Source organism: Lithobates pipiens, unplaced genomic scaffold (genome assembly GCF_037356315.1).
Source record: "Lithobates pipiens isolate NorthernLeopardFrog02 unplaced genomic scaffold, aLitPip1_a1.2 Scaffold_25, whole genome shotgun sequence".
NCBI lineage: Eukaryota > Metazoa > Chordata > Amphibia > Anura > Ranidae > Lithobates > Lithobates pipiens.
Window position 1 is genome coordinate 172,050,865 of NW_027507787.1, and position 11,863 is coordinate 172,062,727.

General features: G+C 40.8%; 1 protein-coding gene across 1 annotated transcript in view; it reads left to right on the forward strand.

Moving 5' to 3' along the window:
* The window catches only part of LOC143930663 (alpha-2-macroglobulin-like protein 1), a 177,732-nt gene that overhangs the window by 116,760 nt on the left and 49,109 nt on the right, over positions 1-11,863 (forward strand). The window contains exons 25-26 of the mRNA XM_077455162.1: positions 6,544-6,619; positions 11,518-11,674. Coding sequence (XP_077311288.1) covers positions 6,544-6,619; positions 11,518-11,674 — 233 coding nt within the window. The remainder of the gene's footprint in view (positions 1-6,543; positions 6,620-11,517; positions 11,675-11,863) is intronic.

The window sequence follows — 11,863 nt, forward strand, 5'->3', positions numbered from 1 at the left end:
ATATATATATTTAATTAAAATTTAATTATAATTAAAACATAAGACAACCGTGAAGTTAGTTCATTTTTTTATTATATTGTGAAAGATAATGTTATGCCGAGTAAATTGAAATCCAACATGCCACGGTTCAAAATTGAGCCCGCTCATGGAATGGCGACAAACTCGACCCTTAAAAATCTTCAAAGGGGACATTTAAAAATTTCTACAGGTTACCAGTTTTGAGTTACAAAGGAGGTCTAGTGCTAGAATTATTGCTCTCGTGCGAACGATCGCGGCGATACCCCAAATCTGTGATTTGAACACTGTTTTCATATGCGGGAGCAACTTGTGTGTGCGTTCACTTCTGCAAACAAGCGTGGCGGGATGGGGTGCTTTATTTATTTTTCTTATTTATTTATTTTTATTTTTACACTGTGCTTTTAAAAAAACAAAAAAAACAATGTGGTTCACTTTTAGTTGTATTACAGGGTATGTAACATCCCTTGTAATATAAAAAAAAGCAGGACAGGACCTCTTTAATGTGAGATCTGGGGTCAAAAAGACCTCAGAGTCACATTTACCCAAAAATGCAATAAAAAAAAGTCTTTCTTTTTACAAAGAAAAAATCCCCTTTAAGACCATTGTGCGGAAGTGAAGTTTGACTTCGCTTCCGCCATCCAATTTTATGGAGCCGAGTCGGGCCATCTTTCCCTCACTTGGCTCCAGGCTGTTGAGGGGAGAGGACGCGATCGTCTCTGCCACTATCGTTGGCTCTGGTAAGCGGCAGAGATGACCGGAGCACGGGGGAGGGCCCTCTCCCGCCCCCCGATAAAAGTGATCTTGTGGCGAATCAGCCGCAGAGACCACTTTTATCTGAAAGTGGACCACCCGCTGTTAAGGTGGCTACCGGGGTTATGGCAGCTACCTGCTGCCATAACATCGGTATTCCAATTCAAACAGCTGACATACAATGATGGCGGGCGATCCGCAAGTAGTTAAGCATTTCTCTAGAATTTCCAAACTCATTATTTACTCCTGGAGTAAAAAATTTCGAATAACGTTCTTATGGTATTAAAGTTTGAACATGCACTACAGACTCAGGTTTAGCCGTAGCGATATATAACGTCTTCATAAGTAAAACAAAGTTTTATAAACAAAAATATTGCTTTTTGAGAAACAGAAGTGCAACTTCATAAAAAAAAACAGTAAACTCGATTAGCTGTAATGACATTGCAATTACCTGAAGCCTTTTTTTTTTTTTTTCAGCAACTTAGTAGACCCCTACTTGTTCTTATGTGGTAGTGCAGTATTAATATTGACATCAAATTTAGATTTAGTTTTAGTCGTAGTCTTTTGACTAAAATGTCATGTCGTATTTTAGTCATCTGAATTGTTTTGGTTGACTAAAGTCATATGACTTTAGTCAATGAAAATATTTTCATCGATGAAATTGCCACCACTGCCTACATGCCTGAGCTAAGGGCAGATAGATTCCAAGAAGTAAAGGTTACATGAATCATCTGCCCTTATTCAAGATGGGCACAGCCTGAAATGGTAGGGGGTATTTTTTAAAGTGATTTCTCAGCAAATGAAAGCATAGAGACCTGGATGGGATGGGTGAGTTTGCTTTGAATATTAACAATGAATTAGCTTTTTTGGTTTATAATGTTCAGATGCAGTGTAGTTCCGCTTTAAAGTGTTAACAATTTTTTTTAAGTCTATGCCAGCCCCTCTATTAGAGGCTGGCATAGCACACTATGCAAGTCATTTAAAAAAAACAAGTGTAAATACGCATGTTGAGTTGTCTTCAGGCTAGACATGTGCAGAGTAAAATATTTCGTTTCGGAATTTCGTTTTCATCCGAAAACTTAATTTATTTAGTTACTCCCGAAATTCGTTTTTATTTATTTCGTTTTTCGTTCAAAAATTGCATTAGTCCGAAAATCCACATGAATTACGGTCGAATCTGTCTTGGAAGGCTTATGGTGTCTGTCGAATGTATAAAGATGATTCGACGGAGCTAACTATATAGCATACTTTAGAACCCTATTAAAGTCTATGGGACTCCAACGTTCAAAATCTAAAGTGCTAATTTTAAAGGCTAATTTGCAAGTTACTGTCCTAAAAAGTGTTTGGGGACCCGGGTCCTGCCCCAGGGGACATGTATCAATGCAAAAAAAAGTTTTAAAAACGGCAATTTACTCGGGAGCAGTTATTTTAATAATGATTAAAGTGAAACAATAAAAGTGTAATATTCCTTTAAATTTCGTAGGGGGGGGGTTGTCTATAGTGTGCCTGTGAAGGGGCGCATGTTTCCCGTGCTTAGAACTGTCCCAGCACAAAGTGTCATTTATGCAGGAAAAAAAGTCCTTTAAAATCACTCGCAGCTATTATGAATTGTCGGCTCCGTAATACAGAGAACACTCATTGAAAGTCATTGATAAAAAAATAAATAAATAAATAAATAAAAAAGCGTGGGGGTCCCCCAAATTCAATTACCAGGCCCTTCAGGTCTGGTATGGATATTAAGGGGAACCCTGCCTCAAATTTAAGAAAAAATTTGACGTGGGGTTCCTCCTAAATATCCATAACCAGACCCTTCAGGTCTGGTATGGATATTAAGGGGAACCCCGCGTCAAATTTAAAAAAAAATTGACGTGGGGTTCCCCCTAAAAATCCATACCAGACCCTTTATCCGAGCACGCAACCTGGCAGGCCGCAGGAAAAGAGGGGGGGACGAGAGAGCGGCCCCCCCTCCCTCCTGAACCGTACCAGGCCACATGCCCTCAACATTGGGAGGATGCTTTGGGGGTCGGTGACCCCTCAAAGCACCTTGTCCCCATGTTGATAAGGACAAGGGCCTCATTCCCACAACCCTGGCCGGTGGTTGTGGAGGTCTGCGGGCGGGGGGCTTATCAGAATCTGGAAGCCCCCTTTAACAAGGGGACCCCCAGATCCCGACCCCCCTGTTTGAAATGGTAAGGGGGTACAAAAGTACCCCTACCATTTCACAAAGAAAGTGTAAAAAATGATGATGTAACGGAAACCTGCCTGTGTTACATCAGAGGGGTGCGGGTCACCCCTACGTCACAGGGAACCCCGGGTTTCCCCTTGCGTCAGAGGGGGGCGGGGTCAGGTGACGGGTGGCCCCGCCCTCCGTATATAAGAAACGTCAGCCGCCGGAATGCCTGCAGTGTCTCCGTGGAGGAGACAGAAGAAGGATGGAGCATCGCTGCGCTGGATGAGATGAGACATCGCTGGAGAGATGACCGTCCGTCGCTGGATAGCAAGAGTGGATTACCGCCGCTGGAATCTTTTTTTTATTTTTTTATTTTTAATAAAGGAATTTTTCAAAAGTGTGTTTGTTTTATTTAACCATTTTTTACACTTTCTTTGTGAAATGGTAGGGGTACTTTTGTACCCCCTTACCATTTCAAACAGGGGGGGCGGGATCTGGGGGTCCCCTTGTTAAAGGGGGCTTCCAGATTCTGATAAGCCCCCCGCCCGCAGACCTCCACAACCACCGGCCAGGGTTGTGGGGATGAGGCCCTTGTCCTCATCAACATGGGGACAAGGTGCTTTGAGGGGTCACAGACCCCCAAAGCATCCTCCCAATGTTGAGGGCATGTGGCCTGGTACGGTTCAGGAGGGAGGGGGGGCGCTCTCTCGTCCCCCCCTCTTTTCCTGCGGCCTGCCAGGTTGCGTGCTCGGATAAAGGGTCTGGTATGGATTTTTAGGGGGAACCCCACGTCAATTTTTTTTTAAATTTGATGCGGGGTTCCCCTTAATATCCATACCAGACCTGAAGGGTCTGGTTATGGATATTTAGGGGGAACCCCACGTCAAATTTTTTCTTAAATTTGAGGCAGGGTTCCCCTTAATATCCATACCAGACCTGAAGGGCCTGGTAATTGAATTTGGGGGACCCCCACGCTTTTTTTTTTATTTATTTTTTTTTTTTTTATCAATGACTTTCAATGAGTGTTCTCTGTATTACGGAGCCGACAATTCATTATAGCTGCGAGTGATTTTAAAGGACTTTTTTTCCTGCATAAATGACACTTTGTGCAGGGACAATTCTAAGCACGGGAAACATGAGCCCCTTCACAGGCATACTATAGACAACCCCCCGTACGAAATTTAAAGGAATATTACACTTTTATTGTTTCACTTTAATCATTATTAAAATCACTGCTCCTGAAAAAACTGCAGTTTTTAAAACTTTTTTTTGCATTGATACATGTCCCCTGGGGCAGGACCCGGGTCCCCAAACACTTTTTAGGACAGTAACTTGCAGAATCTTTTGTCTCTGTCAAATCTTTTTTCTCTGTCGAATATTTTCTCTATATAATCTTGGACTAATAGAGGTAAGGTTAAGCACATTCGACCACAGGTTCTATAGACACAGATTGTTGTCAGTCATGTCGAATCTCCTATTCTATATCGAACTGTTGTAACAATGAAAACGAAAATAAAGCATTTATTTATGTCGGATCTTTCGTTTTTCGGATTTTGTGCTTTCGTTATCGTTTGTCAAAACGAAAACGAAAATAGCTGAAATTCGGACGAAAATGCATTCGGACGAAAACGAATGCACATGTCTACTTCAGGCCAGTCATGTGACTTGCAGCCACTTTACAGCTCAGATGTATGGTTTCTGCTGGAGGGCACGTGATTTCCTTCTGACGTCAGCCGGGGAGATCACGTGACCGCTCAGCTCCTCCCACAGAAGACACAGAGTCACGTGACCAGCCTGAAGACTTCTCAATATCAATATTTACAACACTCGTTTTTTTAAATCACTTACATAGTGTGCTAGGCCAGGGCTGGCAGTGATGATGATTATTTATTCAATAATAGCGATTGGGGGGGGGGGGGAGCGGAGACAGACAGAGAGGGAGCTGACAGGCAGGAAGGAGGGGGTGAGAGCAGAGGAGAAGACAGCGTATGGTGGAGGGATGTACTCTGACCACGCACGGTGGTCAGGCTAAACAGCCCTGATTTCCGTGGTGAGTATAGCGAGGGGATACAGGAAGTGGCAGTTTTTTTTTTTTTTTACAGTTTAGAGGTGGGCAGATTACATAGCACAAGCACTGTGCTGTTTAATCTGCTTTAAGGGACCAGGATCTGTATTTTATTTTTTGTTGGGTTAACAAACACTTTAATGAATATTTGGAGAAGCACTTCGTTTTTTTAAATAAATATATACATTTTTTTATTTTTTTCAAGGGTTCACTCCAAATGTAGCTCTTTAAGGACACCACAACTTGCTTTTACCTGTTTCAGAGCTGGTTTTGCCAAACTTTTATTTAAAAGAAAGTTCAAAACAAACACAGAAGATTCCTTCGCAGGTGTATTCAGTATTTCAGTCCTGCTACCAAAGTAAATGATTTTCAGCCTTCCAGGCTTGTAAATGCAGCTCTCCATCTCAGGCCTTACACTTTAGGGCCTTGGTCTGTCTCCCACAGACCAGATGCTCAGCACTTCCATGCGTACAGCAAGTAGCCACTGGCTCTCACCTCTTTCTCCTAGGTGAAGCCCTACTGACTCCCATTCCCAGACCTCCTGTCAGCAGGATGGAGTCGTATCCAACTGGGAGCCTAGAGCAGGGGTCTCAAACTGGCGGCCTTCCAGCTGTTGCAAAACTACAAGTCCCATGAGGCATTGCAAGGCTGACAGTTACAAGCATGGCTCCCACAGGCAGAGGTATGAAGGGACTTGTAGTTTCTCAACAGCTGGAGGGCCACCAGTTCGAGTCCCCTGGCTCTAGAGCCTTGGTCTGGTGATTACTTAAAGCCCAGAACAGAGATGAGTCATTAGTGAACTGGCTTGTTTATTAGACCTGGATCCTGGCACAGTACCACCTTGCTACAATATATATATATATATATATATATATATATACATATACATTATTTATTTGTTTTACTAAATCAGCTCTGTGATAAAAAAAAAAATTGAAAATAGAATAGTGACACTTGCAAAAAAAGGTGTATAAAAATGTGAGCAGAATCTAGATTCATTTGACAGTTCAAGCTTGCAGCTTAAAGTATAACTAAAGGCATAACTTTCTGACTTTTGGAAAGAGTGGAGATGGATTAGAACCCCTGTCAGCGTTGAATTGCTGTCTATGCCCTCATTAGGGAGATTCTTTGTCTCTATTTGTCCTGTTACCATTATCACAAGGAGTGAAAGTGAATGAAAATCCCACATTTTGGATTGTCTCAAAACAGGAATAGAGGAGGAATCTCCAAATAGGGGCACAAGTTCTGGTGACAACCAGGGATTCCCTAAATTTTAAAGGATTTCATCTCGCTTCCAGTTTTACTGTGGAACAGGAAGTAAAGGGGAATTTCCTCTCAATCAACATAGATAGCAAAAAACAAAACAAAAACAGGAATATTATAACCCTCCCTTACTTTATCCAAAATGCAAAAAAATGTTTTCAGTTTGTGATGTAAGGAGGAATATGTGCGTTAAGAATTTAATGTTGTGCTGTGTTATCTATGACTTGTATAATTTTGTATAGACTACAATACAAAACATATCATTTTCTTTCTGCAGGTTACCAAAAACAACTAACATTCAAAAATGAGAGTGGGGGATATGCTACCTTTGCTGGCGGTTCTTCTGACCAATGGTATGTATTGAGGATTTAAAGACAGAAATTGCATCTTTTGATCTATTTTGAAGAAGAATACATACTGTGTATTTATTAAATTATAATATTTACAACAGTCATTTTTAATTCATTAGGATTTTACATTGAATTGGATATCACCCTTATGATTTTATTTTTATTTTTTAATAGCAAATGTTGGTTTAGAATTTTTGCTTTTTTAATGAGATCAAGGATGCTTGAACCTCTGGTGTCCCTAGGGACCACTGATGTCATTGGGAAGCCCCGCTACTTATGCAGAGGGTCAGGGATAGCAATGGCATCACCCACACTTTCCCTTATATACAGTAGCTGACTGAGAACTGAGGGAGCTGTCATATGGCCATTGGCACCAGGTCATCAGTTTTTCTTTTGGCAAGTTAGCAGGTGGCGGGCATAGAGATTGGACATGGATTTACAATGAGGGACTTTTTTGGAGGAATTTTTCTTTTATTATTAAAGGGATCATTTCTAGGTTACAATTCTTTTTCTGTTTGTAAATGAGTAGTGGTACTTTGGACCAATATTCATTCATATAAGGAGGGGGGGGGGGGGGGGCTGGTATCTGGGGCTCCCTCTTTATTAACCTCTTTCAGACCGGACCATTTTGCTGGCTTAAGACCAGATCACTTTTTGCGATTTGGCACTGCGTTGCTTTAACTTGCAATTGCACAGTTGTGCGACGTGGCTCCAAAACAAAATTGACGTCCTTTTTTTCCCCACAAATAGAGCTTTCTTTTGGTGGTATTTGATCACCCCTGTCGTTTTTATTTTTTGCGCTATAAACAAAAATAGAGCGACGATTTTGAAAAAACGCATTATTTTTTACTTTTTGTTATAATAAATATCCCCAAAAATATATATAAAAAAAAAAATTTCCTTCAGTTTAGGCCGATACGTATTGTTCTACATATTTTTGGTAAAAAAAATCTCAATAAGTGATTATTGATTGGTTTGGCAAAAGTTATAGCGTTTACAAAATAGGGGATGTTTTATGGCATTTTTATTATTAATTTTTTTTTTTACTAGTTATGGTGGCGATCAGCGATTTTTATTGTGACTGCGACATTATGGCGGAGACATTGGACATTTTTGGCACATTTTTTGGACCATTGTCATTTATACAGCAATCACTGCTATACAAATGCAGTGATTCCTGTGTAAATGACAATGGCAGTAAGGGGGTTAAGTGTTCCTAGGGGCGTGTTACTAACTGTTGTGGGCTGGGCTTTCTTTTAGTGAACACTAATCTCTGCTCCAATCACATGGAGCAGAGATCAGCGTCACTTGTTGCTAGGCAGAACTGGGAGATGCTGTTTACAACGGCATCTCCTAGTTCAGCCGCCCCTTGAGACGATCGGGGGTATGCCCGCTGCGATCGAGTCCGCGTGACCCGCAACTGGACTCACGGGGGTCCCAACCGGCATGCGAGTGCGCCGCCGGCGGCGTGCTCGCGATGGCAGGGCGGCAAATTTAAAGGGACGTACAGGTACACCCATTTGCCTGCCCGTGACATTCTGCCGACGTACATCGTCGTGCGCCGGTCGGGAAGTGGTTAAAGGGGGCTTTCAGATTAAAAAAAAAAAAAAAAACACCTACAGACCTCCAAAACCACTGGTCAAGGTTGTGAGGAAGAGGCCTTTGTCCTCCTTATGGCACTCCCCCATGTTTAGGGCATGAGGACAGGTATGGTTTAGGGAGGAGGGTACATTCTTATCTCCACTTATCTCCACAGGCTGCATGCTCTGATTAATTGTCTGGATTTTTAGGGGATCTCACTTTTTGTGTGTGTGTGTGTGAGGTACCCTTCTTAAATCAAGCAGTTAGAAGCTGATTGGCTACCATGTATAGCTGCACCAGACTTTGCATTCCCCAGTTGTAGTAAATCAACCCCTATGTGTCCATGCAAAGCACCTTCAGTTTCTCGTAATACATGTCCCATCCACCAAAAAATTGTTCAGCCAGTGGAAGACACGTGGGCTCCACGCAGATGAAAAACTCACCAGAGCTTAATCTGGAGGTTCACACAAAAATGTAACCTCCCCCGTCCGGTGTCACATTTTGGGGGGGGGGGGGTGCAGATACCTGTCTAAGATGGGTATTTGCACCCACTTCCGTGCATAGACTCCTGTCCCGGCACGCTGTCTGCTGGGACACACACGGGTCCCAGAGATGGCGCAGATGATTCCCATTGCGCTGCGCGGCTCACACATGCGCAGTAGGGAACCGGGAAGAGAAACCGCAATGCTTCACTTCCTGATTCCCTCACGAGAATGGCGTCGGCAGCAGCCGAGAGCCTAGTGATTGCGCGACATCACTGGACTCCAGGAAAGGTAAGTGCCCATTTATTAAAAGTCAGCAGCTGCAGTATTTGTAGCTGCTGACTTTTAAAAAAAAAATTAAAAAAATTTGCCGGACTCCCTCTTTAAGACTCTTAAACAAATCTGGGTCATTAAACACTTTAGAGTAAATGGATCTTTCCTTTTGGAGTGAGTTTTTTATTTATTTATTTTTTTTTACATATATACATTTCACAGTTGCAGCAGTTTTGTTCCTTTTAGGATAAAGGCGCTACCTTTTATCGGAAAATAATAATTATAAACACTTGAAAAGAAAATGTATTTTGGTGGAAAAACCCAAAAAATACCAGCAGGTCCAATAACACACCAACCTGTCTCACAACTAATAATCTCGTATATCCAATTACTGCCACATGAAGATATTGGCTCCTTATCAAAGGTAAAACCCAGTACAATCCTTTAGAACCCACTAACTCTAGTTCAGTACAAGAAAAAACGGTGACCTCTGCTAAAATCGCATAGATTGACCTATTGCGATTCAGACACGATTTTTCATATGGGAAAGTAACTTTCCCATATGAACACAGACAAACACACACCGATCTCTTTAGGATACAAAAGGATATAAATGGAATTCCCTTCCGGATACGAATGATCATACAATATACGGGCCAAGGAGCTGGATTTCTTCAAATTTGGTTTAAAGGCGAATTACCCCTGCAGGGGTGTATTCTTCTGGTGAGTGGGGCACCTTGTGGGGGAGCACGGAAGTCACTTTGAAGATTTCACAACAAGCACTAAAGTCACCTTATGAACATTTATTGTTGGACTTATATTATTGAAGATTTTTTTGGACAAGTGGACACTATATTATCTTTTTTGGGGTGTTTTTTAATTAATTAATTTTAGTTTTTTTATTCATTTTTATTCATTAATATTTTTTATTTTTATTTTATTTTTAGTTTCACTTTTATTTTTATTTTTATTTTTACCTTTATTTATATTTTTTCATTTTTTTGTATTTTTTCAGGTCTTGCGATTCACTTTGGGTATTTGTTGTGATATATATTTTGCACTTTAGTATTCAATTTCTGATTCTTCACCTGTACTTTATTGCACTTTATACTCTTTTTAAGATATTTGCACTTTCAAATTAGACTTATTTACTAATTTAGCTGATGAGTTGTTGGATAAATCACATTATTAATACTCATGCGATTTCAAGGCTATGGTCGCATTAAGTATCACTTTTTGTTATTTAGATTTTCCTCACAGAATTTATATATAATTTTTTGGGTAAACTATAGAGTTTTCTAACATGGATTAAAAAAAATATATTAGATAAGATTACACTTACCATAATCGTGTCTGAATCGCAATAGGTCAATCTATGCGATTTTAGCAGAGGTCACAGTTTTTTCTTGTACTGAACTAGAGTTAGTGGGTTCTAAAGGATTGTACTGTGTTTTTCCTTTGATAAGGAGCCAATATCTTCATGTGGCAGTAATTGGATATATGAGATTATTAGTTGTGAGACAGGTTGGTGTGTTATTGGACCTGCTGGCATTTTTGGGGTTTTTCCACCAAAATACATTTTCTTTTCAAGTGTTTATAATTATTATTTTCCCAAAGGTAGCGCCAGATACCCCAGTTGTTAGGTCGTATTTATTGTTGTAGAAACCCCGTTTGGGGATTTACTTCATTTTTGTGGGGGGCTGCAACGTAAAAATATACATATATATACAGTTTTTGAGCACTTACCCCGACTTGTTCAAGCCCCGACTTTTTCATGCCTCCGACTTAGTTGGGGTAGGCGGAACATTTTGCTGGGGACACGCAAACCTTTGACCTTTGACCTCTGGGGACACGCCTCCTGACCTTTGGCCTTTGGGGGAGGTCCCTATTCTAATCCCTGAGTCCTAACCTTGTTCTTCTAGGGGAAACCCTAACCCTAACCCGCAACCCTAACCCTAACCCTAACCCCTAACCCCTAACCCTAACCCCTAACCCTAACCCCTAACTCTAACCCTCATTGTCTGGGTTTGTCTATCCTACACCCAGAACTGATTAGCGCGGTTTCTCCAATCTTTATAATACTTTTAGGATAAAGGTTTACAATTGCATAAATAAAAGATGGTCATTGTAAGCACCTCTGTCTGTAGCAAATGGTTTGCCTCAACCCTTTAAATGCTACATCTGCAGAACAGCATGTTTTGTTAAAAAACAGACTTACTAGCCAGGTGAAAACAAAGCATGAACAGCATGAAGCATGAACAGTATTCATTGGAAATCATGGGGTACGACTTGTCATGCGACTTTTCAGTCACAAATCGCATGAAAAGTCACACTAGTGGAAACCTGGCCTTAATCCTAATCATGCAGTAAGTGCATTTTATACAATTTGTATTGCTTTCCTTCATTAAACAGTTTGCATTTAGATTGGTGTGCCGACTCTGTCTCTTTTCTCGAATACGTTTAGTGCCCTGGCAAAACCAAGGACTGGCTATGGAAATTGTAACAGCTTTTTAGAAATTATTTTATTTTTAAATGGCGCCTCTCATAATCATTATTCTCCTGCAGGATCACAGCCTTGGTAATTAAGGCTCTTAATTGTGCCAAGCAGTTTATCCATGTAGATGAGCAGGACATTGAGAAAGCTATCCAATGGCTGGAAAAAATACAGTTATCCAATGGATGTTTTAATAGTCATGATTCCTATTTCTACAATGACCTAGAGGTGAGTAATTCAGATCTTTTGTACTAATATATTGACACATACTGTACCTTTATAAATCTGTAATTCTCACACCATTTGGGAAATATGTATGCGCTTACGGCCAATCGCTACCATTTGCCTGGCTGTCTCTGTTGTCTATAAATTCCTTTCACTGATAAGTAATAAATATGCAACCAGCAAAGTCAAACC